The sequence below is a fragment of the Nicotiana tabacum genome, chromosome 13, assembly GCF_000715075.1.
Source record: "Nicotiana tabacum cultivar K326 chromosome 13, ASM71507v2, whole genome shotgun sequence".
Taxonomy (NCBI): Eukaryota; Viridiplantae; Streptophyta; class Magnoliopsida; order Solanales; family Solanaceae; genus Nicotiana; species Nicotiana tabacum.
This window is the reverse complement of record NC_134092.1, coordinates 90,849,520-90,866,093: the sequence shown is the minus strand read 5'-3', so window position 1 is coordinate 90,866,093 and position 16,574 is coordinate 90,849,520. Positions and strand designations below refer to the sequence as shown.

Genomic DNA, 16,574 nt, shown 5'->3' with positions numbered 1-16,574 from the left:
AGCTCATGGCACCCCTCATTGTGTGAAGACTTGTCAAGCATTCCAAAAGGACAAGTCGGATCACTCAGCTCAAGCGGGACTCTTGGAGCAGCTACCTGTCCCACAGAGACCTTGGGAAAACATTTCCCTGAATTTCATCACAGGATTACCCAAGGTAGGAAATCATACAACCATCATGGTAGTAGTAGACCAATTTTCCAAGTATGCTGCCTTCATCGCAGCCCCACAGAACATATCGGCAGAAGATACAGCTCGACTCTTCTTCTCTCATGTTGTCAAACATTGGGGTATGCCCAGCAACATCATTAGTGACTGCGACCCATGCTTCACTAGCAAGTTTTGGACCCAACTCTTCAGTTGCCTCGGATCCAAATTGAGTTACAACTCAAACCATCATCATCAGCAAACATATGATCAAACAGACCGGTTCAATGACATGCTGGAGGAATATCTCCGCCAATTTGCAACCGGGTCACAAACACATTGGGTGAAGCTTCTGGATGCTGCTCAGCTGTGTTTCAATTCACAAAAGTGCGCCCATACAAACAAAAGCGCTTTTGAAATTGTTACCGGACAGCAACCGCTACTCCCACAAAATGTGAATGCACCAAACATGCCATCATCTCATCGAGCTGCCAGTTTCTCGACAGAATGGGAGCAAACTTTGAAGATAGTGCGGAGCTATCTTGTCAAAGCCCAAGAGAGGGCAACGAGGTATGCCGAACAAAACCGTCGCTTTGCCCAACATCAAGCAGGGGACAAAGTGATGGTAAGAACCCCGAGGCGGAACTTATTTGCAAAGAGGACCCAAGATCCTCTCCTATTGCAAAGCTACATCGGGCCTTTTTCCATTGAAAGGCGCATCGGAAAATCCACATACAAGCTGAACACACCAGCCTGGTGGAAAATCCATCCAGTCTTCCATGTCAGCCGCTTCAGGCCATTTCAGAAATGCATGAAAGATCATTCAGAAAGACATCTCACAACACCGAGGGGAACAGACCTCCCAGCCAACAAAAGCCTGACCAATCATCATCATCCAGTAGGTAAGGCTCCGAAGACGTCGCCAACTCAGGTGGGGGAGAATGTCATGGGTTGCTTTCCATCATCGACCCATGACCCCTTGGACGCGCCCCGTGGCGTCCCGGCAAGCCTCCTAGCGTCACGGTCGGCCCCGTGGTCCCGGCAGCGCCAAGTGACAAGCGAGCATGCGCCTCTGTCGCCCCACTGATAATCAGTGCCAGCGCCCAGCGGCTGGCGAATGCCATCAGCGCCGCGCGCACCGACAATGTCCCGCGCGCAGACCCAATGCCAAGCACCAGCGCCCCGGCGCTGGCAGATCCAAATAGTGTCGCGCTCGCCCACAGCAATGCGCGCACAGACCCTGATGCTCAAGACAAAGTTGCTGCCATCGGACTTGCTTCCATAGAAGACTAAGTCCTTTTCATTGTAATTATAGAGTAGTTTTACTTCATTCATTTTCAGTGTGCTTCTACAGCTTTCTTAGGTCAACTCATGTAACTTTGGTTTATTTTTTTTAAGCATTATTAAGGGGGACCAAAGCATTCAAACAATTCTCTGTACTGGTGTCTCTCCCCCCGACACCGCATTGCATCTTGTAATAGCTTTCATCATCATCATCAATACAATCATCAGCTTTCAACATCAGTTGCTCATTTTTCGCTGCTCAATTGCTCACGACATTAGTTTTCCCGTACGGCACTGACAATCTAGTCTAGCGTACGGCGAGGACCTCGGTTGGCGCATAACAACCGCACTGACATCGGTTGTTTAGCCTTACGTCGCCCTTCCAAGAAATTTCAGGAAGGCGCCGCGTAACAGTATGTACGTATGTTTGTATTTTGTACCCTTAGGTACAAGTGGACTTCCTTGCATACATATTGTATTACTAGGTTTATTTCAATGTTGGCAAACCTTCCATAATAGAATGGACATATGAAACAGTCACTTGTCACATGTGAAAGATTGCAGGTTTCTGAACTCAAATTATTTGGGCCAAATTGTCTAACCAAGAATCATCTGGGTAAAACAATCAATGTCAAAGTTGCTAACTAAACCGTCGTCGACATATTTCTTAACTAATACATTTACAAGGCGTTTATTAAGTTTTTTTTTTTGTTTCTCGCCCCTTTGATCCCCTTTGTTGGAGCTATTGTTCCTTTGGTGACTCAAAGTCTCGAACCCATAACCCTGGGGTTGTAGGTGGTGCTTTATTAAGTTTATTGAAGTTTTAGAAAGAATAATTTTGAAACACATGTTTTTTCCACTTTTTTTCAAATAAATTTTCTCAATGAAAAAAGAGATTTAGGATGGTTTTCATCGAAAAACTCTTCATACACTCAACAAAACAGCTCAAAATTTTTAAAGAAAAAACTGCAACTATCCAAACACGTATGAATCTACAGACTTTCGTCGCATAAAATCATCTTCGAAACTTCTTCCAACCGGTAATGCAAGTTAAACCATGTATATTACCATGTCATTGACACGATAAAGTAAATTATATTAATAAATAATTGCAAAGTAGTAATCTGAAAATCAGTACCTTCACCATTTACTGTACAGAAGATTTGAACAAAAGCTTTTTATTTTTTAATTTTTTTTGGTGATGGGTAGACATATATAGAGGAAGGAAAAGAAAAGTGTTAGTATTGAATCCTGAATTAACTAGAAATTATAACTAGCAGGATACAACCCCAATCTCTAATCAAACGTTCATTTTCTTCCACTTTGTTGTAAATTGTAATATATAAATGTCTAACTTTTATACAGATTCGGAGTGATCAATCACAAAGCATGTAATCTATCATACTACGCTAAATTGAGGATATGTTTTTCTCAATGAGAACTTGTGTGAAATTTAATTGGATCTCACATAAGAAGAAAGAAGGAAGGTCCCAGCGACATTACAAATAACACTCAGAATTCTTAACATAGCATAATTTAGCGATGGGTGGAGTCTTACTGTGTCTCCATCATTTCCGTGGTATCAATATTTTTAGGTTTAACCATCCGGTATCCGAAATTCACTATCCCGATTAATCCAGATTCGTGCCAGATAAGCCAACTAATAGGGGCAAGGACTCCCTTCCAAGAAGTTCTCCATTCTTAGAGTAGAAGAATCCTAACCATCCACCACACAATTCAGTTGGTGGTGTCGCTATCTGTATCTAATCAATCATTCTAGTGTCCTAAACAAACAATCATTGTTCCAAGGGAGAAGCGATTCATGCATGGAATGAATATGAGATACAAGAAAATTCACACAGCCAAACATTTACATGCAATGCAAATCTTTAAATCAAAAAAAAAAAAAAAAAAAAAAAAAAAACCTGCAATAACAAAGACATAAAACCATTCTCGGGTAAGTGTTCCATCACACTGCTTTTAAACAGAATGACACAATACCATTCTCGGACAGCAGGCAACTTAGCACTACCTCAAGTGTCTTATCAAGCCAGATACTGTGTACAAGAACGTGGATCTTTAAGAAATAAACTGTTGCTGGGGTGGTTGTCACCAACTTGCACCACTTTCTGCATCACGGGACTGGTAAAAATCATTTGGTCTCACAATATTTACATCCTCAAATTCATTGTCATCTGAAAGGATAAGAGAACCACAAATGGATGAGAAACTGTTTAACAAAAATGTGTATCATAGATGGAGCAACTAATATAAATATTGTGATGTCGAAGAATAGAGCACTATGTACAAACAGGGACGACCAGAAGAAATCCTACATTCCTCAAAAGCCCAATTTCACTTCCTGTTAAATCTTGCTCTCGGGAGTTTAATAGCTGTGGAAACTGCTGCTGCTAATAACTAGAAATGTCATACAATTTTCATCTTAAATTCCCAGAGAAACCAAATGCAGAATTGTTTTACTTTTAAAATAAGTTCTAATACCAGAAACGTTGTTGTAGGAGTACTTCTAGCCACCAAATTCACAATTGTTTTACTTTTAAAGTTGGTGATGGTGTGGCAGTACTTCTATATGGCACCAAAATTAACAATTTAAAAAGCAATCATGTATTTGATGAGATACAATCCTTCACACTCCCCAGCGGCTCCTTAAGAATTCCCTCCTTCCATCTTCTTCCATCCCACACCAAACTTCTTTATCATGGCAAAGCAGAAAAACCTCTCGTGCTCCACAGTCACACGGCATAGCCGACGTTTCCAAAAGACTCAAACCCCTGAAGAAACAGTTAATCTTGAGTCATCCCTTGACTCCCATCCTCTCAAAACTAACAATGAGAGCAGTGACTCTTCAGAAGATCAAGTGCTAAGCCAGAAAAGAGACGGAAAAAGACCCATGGATCAAACCCCAAAAGGCATGCATGCAAAAAGGGGAAAGTGGAAAGTACTGAGTCAAGATGAATTTCTATGGTCCAGCCGAAAAATCTAGGTTTGAATCCTACAAGTCAATCTATGGCATATGGGCATACTATAAGTCTCTCTTATGAAAGATTTTCATTGTGATGTTGTCTCTATTTTTTTCAACGCCTTTCTCCTCTGTTTGACACTATTGGGAACACTGTCTATGAAGAACCTGTGAGGATGTTTTATGCAAATCTCTTTGGGAATAATAAAGACGATTTGGAGTCAATGGTTTTAGGTACTCGTATTGTGCTTGATGTGTATCAATTTTAGAAAATCTTTTCTGCTAAGTTACATGGTTATGATGTGTTTGTTCAAAATTCCTGGCCTAAAGATTTTGAAATGTCCCTAGATGAGGCAAAAGCAATTTTGTATGAAAATCCTCCTGCTATTGGTCCCAAGAGTTTAAAGTTTGAACATCGTGTGTTAGCTCATATGATTGCAACCACCCTTCTACCTTAGATTGGTTCTTTTAGCTCCTTAACCACCAGGAATATCTCTGTTCTGTATTTTCTTGTGTGGATTCGCCAGTACATGCTTGAAAGTATTAGAGAAGTTTCATCCTCTGCTTCATGTCTACCGTATGGTCTGTTTATCTCTCATATTCTCGAAGTAATGAAGGTTGATGTGGCACCTTTCTCTCCCAAAATTATCTCCAGCACTTATGATAAGACAACATTTGCCAGTGTTGTGAAAAGCGCTCGCTTCAACACTTAAAGCGCGAAGCGAAGCCTCACTTTTATGTTGTGAAGCATAGCAGGTGAGTTGAAGCGTGTGCTTCTGCTAAAAAGAAAGAAGTGCAACTGAAGCGAGAAGCGACAGTAGCGAGTGCTTCAGTATTTTAAGTGACTGCCTACGTTAAAAATAAAAAAAACTGTGTCTTTTTTCAAAACATCATCGAGTAGCTGAGCAAAGCAGCGACTAGGGTTCCCATTTTCAGCACTTTTAAAGTTTAAGTTCAAGCCCGGGTATGTGATTTCCTCCTCCTCCTCCTCCTCCTCCTCCTCCTCCTCCTTTCACTGTTTCAGTCTTAAAATTGCAGCAAAATGCTGCCAAATTTTTTTTTTCCTTCAGTTCTTTTTCTCATTCTCTTCTTCTTCTTTTTATTTTCGTTTCGGTCCTTAAAATTGCAGCGAAATGCTGCCCAATTATTTTCTTACTTATTGCCATATTTTTCGTTTCACTATTTATTTTAATTTTTTTTTTTAAATTCTGCTTCACTTCAAAAAAGCGAGCGCTTCGCTTCTCGCTTCACACTTTAAGCGAAAAGGGGCTTGTCGTTTTTTCTCGCTTCACGCTCTTCACAACACTGGCCTTTGCTATGATAGGCTACACCTTGGTTGAAGATAGCTAGGTAAGGCATGCTAAAACTGGGGATACTCCAGTGCAAGCTGAACCTCCTGCTGAACCAATAGAGACACAGTCGACTGATCCCAGCAACTTACAACAAATTCAGCAGGGTTTTGAAGGCCTGAAGAACATGCTCCCAGCCATGAAAGAACAAGTGGACAAGATAAGGAATGTCACCAAGGAAACAGGTACAGATGTGGCTAAACTCAGGATGGACATGGGAGCCACTAAGAGAGAAGGGATCAGAGCTTTCAACTCCATGACCGAGAAGATGGACAAGCTCATCAAAGAAGTTGAAACCACATATAACTCTTTCTGCACCAAAGTGATCAATACCCTGAAGTACTTTTGGGGGAGAAACTAAGGCCTACTGTGTGTGTAGGATAAAACATTTTTTTTGGTACTGTTAATTTTGCTTTTGGTCTGTAAGAACCAATTTACTACTATGCCTCAGCTGAAGGCATAGGACTAGCTTTCCTATTTGCTTCTGCATGTTACGTACACTTGCATAATTGCCTCCATTGCATAGTTCTTTCCTTTTTGATTGATGTCAAAGGGGGAGAAAATAAGGAAGCAACAAAGCACGGAACATCAGCGCATCAAAGTCCAGGGGAGCACAAACTCAGGGGGGAAGTGTCATCTGCTTTATTACTCCTTTTGATTGTCATCATCAAAAAGAGGGGATTGTTACACTTTATATTTCAATGATGACAATAGCAAATATCTAACCAATCCTAATGTATGCAGGAACTTAAGAACTTGGAAGGAAAGAAATGCAAATGCTTCAATTGACAAAAGGAAGGAAATCAAGCCAATGCCGAATCAAGCAGTCTGGAGCAAATCAATCAAGACAAGGATGAGCGATCAAGTTCGAAAATAAAGGAAAAACTGTGGAGAAAGAAATCACAAGATCATAATTGACAAAATTCAAATTTAGACAACAAGCAAAATGGAAGTTGGAGTGATTGTCGATCAATCAACTACAGGCCAATGATTGCTCCTGAAAAGTCAGGAAAATACAAGGAAAGAAGAGCATATCCAAGAATTGAATCCAGACCTCTTTTGTGAACTGGATTCAGAGGCAACCTTTGGGTCAAATCTCTTAGAATATTTTTTACCTCAATTAATGGTCCGTCTGCTCAAGATGTGCAACGACTCTGACAACAAGAAGAACTCAAGACCTACCTATATGAAGAACTGAAGGACAAAAGAAAGACTTACGCATTTCCATATACAAGTTTCTACATCTTTCTAGTTCTTAGTACAAACACTGTATTCTTGAGTTTACTAGTGTCACAAAAGATAGGAAAAGTTAGAAAACAGTCAAGAAGTAGTGTCAAGCATTGAGAACCATTCAAACTGAACTTCGTTAGTGGTGAATGAACGAAAACCACAACTGTTGTAACTGTTCACATATTGAAGATCTAAGAGAACCCTTGTGACCCAAGTGAACTCGATGTAGATACCACAACGGTATTCGAACCAGTATAAAAACTCTGAGCCTTTACTGTTTCTTTATTTCTGCATATTTACTTTCTGCCTAATTCTATGACTTAAGAGAAAAGGAGTCGACTATTACTTACATTAGTCAACTAATTTTTAATTGGGCACAATTCACCCCTCCCCTCTTGTGCACTCCCTTACACTCAAAAGGATTCTTTTTCGTTTTCGCAATTATTTCTAATTTCTTCTTTTAATTCTGGAAGGTCACAAAAGATGGATTTGCACAAATAATAATGTGCAAAAAGCCATAACATATCAATTGAAGGGAGAGAAAGTTCTTTGAAAGATTTGCTACCAAATGGTTTTGTTTGTAACTCAACATTAAACTCCTTGAAGCACTAAATATATCTTCATCAAAACTCAGAAATTCATGACGACTCCAAGTTTCAGCATGAGGAAGCAAGAAACAATTGACTTATATAAAGATGATGTCCGGGCCAGCTAGCATGCACCTCGACTATTCCACTTGTACCTGCTACCTCCCACCAACACCGGTACTTGGTAATTCTACTCACCCAGGGCTTAGGCAGATGAGAAGAAATCACTTTTATTTTTTAAGATTTTCACTCACTTTATTGACCGGCCGCACCCTTGGTGCAAATTCCTTTTCTTCTTGTCAAGACAAGGAACAATAAACCATTCCACTGAGTAACATGCAGTAACAACGCCAAACAACCAGCTTGATCAGACATCCTTTCCACCTCACTTAGGGTGAAGTAGGATTCTCTATGCTCTAGACCATTAGCAACCATATTGTCCATTAAATTGCAGGATCACATCGATCCCTTTATGTTCAATAAGCAGATTCAGACATTCCTGCCCTCTTTGAAATAGCATCTAACTCTTGATGTCAATAATCATGTTATAGACATGTAATATCTCTTCTCAACCTACATTATGACATTGGCAACAACATCATCAAGCTCCTTCCCACCCCTATCAGTTGTATTAAAATGTTTCAGTCTTCAGCTAACTTTTTCAAGCCATATATTACGCTAAATCTAGTCTTAAATTAATGCTGACCTGGTTTTGCACCAAATAACATACATGAATATTTACTGTACTGGTTTCAGTCAACTTGTGATTGTTGTCAGTACGAAAAATGCATGATCATCTTGATTATGTACGAAAAATGCATGATCATCTTGATTATGTATTATCTAACACCTAATTATTATTATTTTTAATTTATAACTGTCATGGAAAGCCTCAAATCTAATCACCTGTACCAAAATTTCAATATACTTAGAATTTTCCAGTTTTCCCTGAGTCTTCCACTTAGGCCAAATGAGTAGCTTTCGCAGTAGTCAAACTTCCTGGATTTTCAGAAGCCATACTCAAACACATCTTTTCTAATCCATTAAAGAGATTGATTGCCACCAAAGGTTGGTACTCAAATCAGATGTATATTTGCACGAAACAAAGGAGAATGCATCTTGAACATTCTTCACCACCATGTTATACAAGAGCATGTGAATACAAACCGTTGAGCCCTATGTTGCTCAGACTCAGGTGCGGGTATCCGATCCAAGTGCGGATCTAGAAGTCGGATTCTTCATCACATAAGTTTTAGGATTCAGGGGTATGGCCGAGTGCGGATATAGGTGCTTGGATACGGCCAATAAATGTATATTACAACAAATAAAGTATATTTTTCAATTAGTTAAAGTTATTGAGCTAAAACTAATAAAACTTTATTCTTTATAAACACCAATATTTTATTCATAAGATATCTCGCGTAATAGAAAAGCATTCTCATACCATATATAACTATAACTATATATATAGTTACCCAAAAATCAAACCGAATACCCATCAATCTATACTTCTCTGCGATAGAATGTAGTCAAAGTACCCAAGGTAAGTTGACCAAATCCGGTATGGATCTCACACCCATACCCACATCCATGTCGTGTCGACATGAGTGCGGAAGGGATTTTGAAGAGTCAGCGCAACATAGGTTGAGACTAAGGGTATATAGTAGAAGCAGATTCAAACCAGTATCCACTCGAAATAAGACAATTTATGATACAAAGATCCCTAAGTTTGCTAAAAGGTTTCTACCAGAACAGAAGAAACACAAAAGAGAGAACCTTTCCTCAGAGTCAGTGCCACCACAGCATCATTTTCAACCTGAAAAGTTACATAATGGTAATTCTTAGAATATAAGTCAGATACCACATGAAGTGACAAACTATTCGATTATTACAATGTGAAAAGTGTCTTGTGAACCTCTATAACTTCTCGCATTACAATAAAGATAAAGTTTGTTACTTATATAGTACCTTCCATCACATTATAGATATACAATTTTGACTTGGCACAAGTAGTAAAGAAAGAAATTAACTTTTATCCTATTTAAGTGGAAGTAGGTTCTAACAGGTTGGAAAATCTGTAACATTTTAGACAATTTAAACTTTTTAGTTAAAAGGTCGTACTACCTCTTAGATAATATAATATCAAAAGGTATTGGATAGTTGAGGGGTATTTTCATAGAAAGTGGACATGTTTTTGAGACAACCGGAAGGAAAGTACCAGTCCATTATGAGGCAGATTATATCTGAACACAATGGATAAAAAAAAGAGAGGGATATTAACCATAGTGCTGCTGATTATCCAGAATCCTCGATGATACCATTCATTCTCAATTACACAGTAGTGAAAGAGGGGTTATCTACCTTCTGATCAGCCAATGACTTCGAGTCGTCCAACACATCACCAGTAGCTACAAGGATTAATCGCTGATCATTAACAGATTGATCTATGAGGTTATACAATTTCTCCTTTATTTGTAGGATTGTCTCGGTTGGATCACATTGAATAAAGTATGTGGACTTGTCATGCTTAACACGGATATACATTGCCTGCATAAATGAAGAGAAGCTAAAGAACCCAGATGATTTATCTAAAGAGAATATCCCAAACTTGCTCCTTTCTCAATAATTACCTTTGGTTCTACTTGAAGTTCCAAATAAACCAATGTATCCAGCTTAGCACATTTAACATAAACCCCCCCGACTAAAGTTTGTAATTTTTATTTTAGTATTTACGTGGTATTAGTTAGATCCAATAATTACTTAGAATAGTAAATCTATTACTTCTAAGTCAGAGAGTCTGACAAAAACTTCATAAACCCAACCAACATTCTTTTATTTCATTTACTTTAAACATGCATCCATTTTTTTTTTGATAAGATTAAACACGCATCCATTTAAGTTGATAGTTGCTGGATGTTCCTTCTCAAGATAGTTGGTTCGAGAACAACACTTTTGAGCCTGACAGTATAAATTAAAAAGCCGGTCTTCAAATTTTCCCTTATTGCTAACCTTAATATGAATTTTTTGATGAACTGAATGACTCGTAAAAAAGGCTTGAAGTTGGCATACGTACTTGACGTCTCACCAAATACATAACCACTGGGACATGTCAAGTTCGGCTCAATCATGAAGGGATAAAGACTTGCTCAGCCGGACTTATAAGTGGTAAAAAAACAAGATATACTTAAGTAAATATATATAGGAATTATTTACAAACAGAAAAGAACTGCAACCTTTCTTACTTTCATGCAATCTCTGACCCTAAACAAGAAGATCTGTTACCATTCACTTAGAACAGATTGACATATGAGCACATAACATTCTAAAGTAAGTTCTATCTCATTCTCTCACTCTCTTGTTTATAATGAAGTTTCTAATGGGTTTTTGTTTGGATGGGTGACATTGACTAATTCCAGAATCTTCCCTGCTTCCTAAAACAGTCAATGAAGGCACAATTTATCAGCAAAACCTGCCGATCATTCTTCTTCTTAATTATATTACCCCATAAGCGAATAAAAAGACCGTGTGGACATAGGTTACTAGATGTTCATACATTTACAGACTGGACACATTAATTAGGTTTGCACATACGGAGAGGCTTGGGTTTTATCTCTTGCCAGTGGCAGATCCACAATTAAACAAGTGGATTCCAGTAGCTTTTACCCAAACCTAGTATATGTATTAAGAAATCCACTAAATATTTGACTATGAACCCAGTTATTATTGTATATTAACTTGAGGTTGTTATAGGAATCTATAAACTTCAAATTCTGGATTTGCCTTTGTCTCTTGCTTAAAAACTATTATTAAATGGCATGGTTCATGAGAAGTTGGTCTAGTGGTCCTAAAGACCAAATCGACACTCAATTTGTTGCTTGCAAGGTCTCCAAGCATTGGCATGTTTTTGCTATACTTTAAAGTGCAGTCGACTTTGTTGCTTTCTCTTGTTCTCTTTTCCAATTATGTAACTGTAGAGTAGGAAAAAAGAATTGAGGAGTTATCTGATATAAACTTTTCTTTGAAACAGGAAAATAAGCAATAGAAACCAGTAGAACATGAGCTAGCTAACCAAATTGGAGTTGATAGGTTGGGCTCACACAGCGTTTGGGCGAGGCTTGGCTTTTATCCTAGTGAAATTTTTTGATTTATGAGAGGCGAATTCTTCTAGCGGCAACATATTATACTAAATTATTTAACAACAGTGCTCCTCTAGAGCCCCTCCCTATCCCTAATCCAAAGAGGGGAGAGGGAAGTAAAGAAGGCAATCGCCATGGAGACTACAATGTTAAGAAGGAGAGAACCTCAAACATCAAGTACATCTATTAGTCTTGTAGCCGCAGGAAGCATCTATAAGATCATTTTTAAGGTCCTTTCAGATAAACTAAAGGTCTTGGATGATACAGTGTCTCACTCTCAGCATGTGTCTGTGGATGGCAGATAAATTTTAGATGCGGAATTGGTGGACAATAAGGAGTTGGGTTCTAGAAGAAAGAAAGGGATACCAGGTGTTCTATGCAAGTTGGATCTAGAGAAAGCATAAGACTGTGAATTGGAACTTCTTGGACTTTGATGCTAAGGATAGGCTTCGGATAAAGGTAAAAGTGGATAAAGTTCTGCATATCTATAGTAAATTTCTCAATTTTCATCAATGGAAGCCCATCTGGCTTTCTGGAGAGCTCAGATTAAGAGAAGAGATCATTTATCTCCCATGCTATTTATATTGATAATGGAGGCACTCAGTAAGATGATGGATAGAATGGTGACAAGGGGTAAGGGCTTCAAAGCAGGAGTTTGGCGGGAATGACGTTATGATAACATCAGGTCTCCCACTTTCATTTTTGCATACGGCACTCTAGTCTTTTGTGATGCAGAGGCAAAACAATTAGCTTACATGTCCTGATATGGTTTCAAGTAATTTTTGGGGCTGAAGATCAACTTCTGGAAATGGAAAATATCCCAGTGGAAGATGTAGACAACATTGAACAACTATCAGAAGTACTTAATTGCAGAGCAGGAACATCCCCAACTACCTACAAAGGGAAACTGCTTTGAAAGAGTGGAGAAGAGATTGGTGGGGTGGCAAAAAAAAGTACATGTTTAAGGGAGGAAAGGCAGTTCTGATCAAGAGCATACTTTCAAGTATCCTGACTTATTACATGTCCATAATGCACGAACCGACAACAAATGAAACTGGGAAGCTGGAGAAACTTGAAAGAAATTTCTTACCAGACCCGCATGACACGACAATAAAGTTTCATTAGGTAAATTGGAATGTGACCACCTCTCCAATCAAGCGTAGAGGACTCAGGGAGAAAGATTTAAAGGTTTTCAACAAAGTGCTGATAGGGAAGTCGATGTGGAAGTTTGGAAATAAAGAACATGCAACTATGGAGGATAGTGATTGCGGACGAGTATGACATTCAGGATAGGGATTGGAGGACTGGTAACATCAATATCCCCTATGGATGTGGCTTGGAGGAGCATAATGAAGAGATGGCAGGATTCCAATAACAACATTATGTGGCAACGGGAATAGAGTAAGTTCTTGGAAAAAGATTGCTGAAGAAGGAGGACCAGCGATTCTCAAACCTATCAGTGTCGATATTGAAAGCTACAAGGATGGTTTGTTGGTTTGCATGGATATCAACAAGAATAGTGATCCTAACAGCAGAAAATTTGAGGAAAAGCAAAACGGCATATGTTTAGTTGGTAATTGATGTGTAAGATTTTGGGGGGAAAAAAGGAATCACTCACTAGTGTGCTGAGGGATTTCAAGCCAGCAGACATGGACAGTCCTGAAATTGCTTAGATACAATGAACAACGCCAGAAACAGTGGAACAAGTGATGCACAGTTAGGCACTAAGGAGCAGGAAAAGAAGTAGAGGACAGGATGTTGTGCCGCTAGCACTCATATTGATACTTAGAAACAAAGGAACAGGAATTAAAGGGGAGGAATATGACTTTGTAAAGCACTACAACTTAGGGTTTGTCTTGAAGTTCTAATAGGAACAGATCATTGGAAGTCTTTGTAGAGAACCATATTTTTGTGTTAACTCTTTACTTTTTGTATACCTCTTGTGTTCAGAATTTCTTCTCGACAACATCAGTAAAACATTACTTCCATATAAAAAACGAGGTTCATAATGAACTCCTTCTATTAACGCCCAAACTGAGAAAGAAAACCAAATAGAAAGATCCTACAATTTAAGGAATCCGTTAAATCGAGCGACCATTTAAGAGATGATAGACAGCATGCCGTTAAAATTACTTCATCATCTTAGCCTAAATAAGCCATTAAAATTGATAAATCACATACATCGCCTGCAGACAAATCAATTGCATCCAAATTGGAACACATTTTAAACAAAAGGAACCCATCATTCGACAACAGCACATAACAATTAAGGGTATAGAAAATGTACAAGTGAAACACTAAAAATTCCCTAACATAATGCTGAATAACCAGTCCCCTCAAGCGTAAATCGCATGAAAAATCTCTTACAAATAGTTAATGAAGCCCAATTCTTCTGACGGGTTAGCCATTACAGGAATTTGAGAAAAGGAATATGAAAAAGAGATCAAACAAAGGAAAGCACAGAGCTCACTAACCATGGTGATGCTTATTGTCAGTGTGTGGATGATCTTTGGCACTGACAAGGAAGAATTTATGTGGGACTTCTTGAACCAACGTCGGGTTTTTTGGGCGTGGCAAATTTAAAGCAGTATATGAGAGTTTTGGCTCACAAAATTCAGTATTAGATAAATTTGCCTCTGGTATCGGCCGAGGCAAATTTGTAGTAGTAAATCTGAGTTTTGGCTCACATAATTTAATAGAGTACCAGTAGTCGTGCCTCAATATTAATTAAAATAAATTGTGATTGGGCTGGTTTAAACATATTAGAGCATATTACTTTGATAAATTTCAGATCTTATTTGTTAATATAATATACTCAATAATAAAATTCCTATTAAATTAAAGGAACTTATATAGTCATTGAATAACTTTTTTGTTTCTATTATCCAATATTTAGTATTTTAACATTGTTAATAGAAATTTTTATTAGCAAATTACTTTGTTTAATATTTTTGTCTGCTCGCTTTCTTTTTGTAATATAAGAGAAGATATATATTTTATTAACCTTGACATATTTTTTATTTTAAATTTTATTCTGTTGTTGTCAATAATATTATTATAAAATATTTTATTTTATTATTTTATAGATATTTAAATTCAAAAATAATAACCAATAACTAATTATTAACTAAATAGCTAATTATTAACTACTTATGCCATGTGGCTTTTTTTTAAGCTGCCACTTGGCTTAATGAGAGGGCTTTTTCCTCTCCTTTTAATAATAGATAGATTAGATAAATTTTCTTCGTTTCGGAAAAAAGAAAAAAAAAAAAAAAGGATAAATTTGCTCTTGAAATTTGTGAGAAATGTCAAAAAAAAAAAATCAAAAGAATGTCAATTGTTGATCTTCTAGACCGTAAGTTCTTTTTTCCCCTTCTTGAAATTGGATCACTATATTTATTTGAATTATATGATATCTTTGGTCTCCAAACTTGTCTAATCTTCTACTTTCGACCCTTTATTTACAATTAAGATTTAGCAAATTTGTTATTGAAATTTGTGATCATTTTAAAAGAAAATTCATGATCGAACGATTAGAAATGACTTAAGAACATGATGATCTTGTTTTATTATTAAAGTATTTGATTAAGGATAAAATAAAGTGAGATTACGATAACTAATTCATGATAATAGAATATATTGAAAATATGTAGTATACGAGTGTAACTCTTGGAATAAAAATTTGAATAGATTATTCCTCTCTTAAATCTAACCTAAGTCTATCTTGTATGTTCTATAACTACCTGTTTATATAGAAGATCGCAATGCTCCTTATACGATCAATACAAAATAACTTTTCATATGTTTCTCAAACTCTTTTATGGTATGAGAGCACATCTAAGACTTATGTCTCATGGCTTTCTATACCATCGTTTACACTCTTAATAACTCAACCTTAAGGAGAAGCAACTCAATCACTCCAAATGCATCTCATTCTAACTTCATAAAACTTGATAGAGACAATCATATCTCATGGAAATCTCAAGTTCTTCTAATACTATGAGGCCAGGACCTTGAGGGTTTGGTACTCATGAATGCCCAAAAGTTTATTATGTGCAGTCCATATGAGGCATCTATAGTTGACCAGTGCTCAATTTCAATTATTTAGCTTGGAAGAAACAAGATAAATTGCTACTCAATAGGCTTTTGTCTTCTCTAACAGAGGGAGTGCTTTGCACAGGTTATAGGATGTTCATCATCAAGAGAAGCTTCGCAGGCTCTAGGGAATATGTTTGCTTCTAAATCTGGAGCAAAAATTATGCAACTCTGTTTGTAACTTCATACAACAAAGAAGAGAACTATGTCAATAGTTAATTAACTATAGAAAATAAAGGCATTTGAAGATGATGATGATTTAGTATCAGCAACACAACCAATTTTTAATGATGATTTAGGTCTAGAATTTGATGCACTAGTGGTATCTGTGACGTCTCGAATTGAGCCTATCATAATCACAGATCTTCATGGCTTACTGCTTATGCGATGAGATTCGCTTGGAACATGTGAATATACTCCATCAAGGCTTCGGGCAGGCGAATATTTCAATCAAAAATTTTAATACTCAAAAAGGAGATCACAACTTCAAGAAGAATTAGAACTCAGGTTATTATAATAGTGAAAAATGGGATAAAGGTTGTGGCAGAAACACATGGCAAAATCAATCTCCACATGTTAATTTTTCAAGTCCTAACTCTGGCTCAAGCTCTAGTCTAGTTTAGTGCCAGGTTTGCTTCAAATTTGGGAACTCCGCTATAACTACTACTATCGATTCAATCATATGTATCAAGCTTCCAACAAACAACATATGGATGTCAAGGTTGCACAACCATCTATTGTTTTCGATCCATCTTGGTTTTTAAATTCG

At 37.5% G+C, this 16,574-nt stretch overlaps 1 protein-coding gene across 2 annotated transcripts; it reads right to left on the bottom strand.

Moving 5' to 3' along the window:
• Positions 1–3,253: 3,253 nt before the first annotated feature.
• Positions 3,254–14,392, bottom strand: LOC107776317 (uncharacterized). Of its 2 annotated transcripts, none has more exons than XM_016596211.2 (4): positions 14,185–14,392; positions 9,936–10,121; positions 9,322–9,390; positions 3,254–3,623 (listed from the first exon to the last, which is right to left on the bottom strand). In XM_016596211.2, the coding sequence occupies exons 1-4, from the start codon at positions 14,185–14,187 to the stop codon at positions 3,600–3,602; spliced, it is 282 nt and encodes a 93-aa protein (XP_016451697.1). In that variant the 5' UTR covers positions 14,188–14,392; the 3' UTR covers positions 3,254–3,599. The 2 variants fall into 2 exon arrangements, with proteins under 2 accessions (XP_016451697.1, XP_016451687.1); XM_016596201.2 differs by having other exon boundaries at positions 9,351–9,390; positions 14,185–14,384.
• Positions 14,393–16,574: the final 2,182 nt, after the last annotated feature.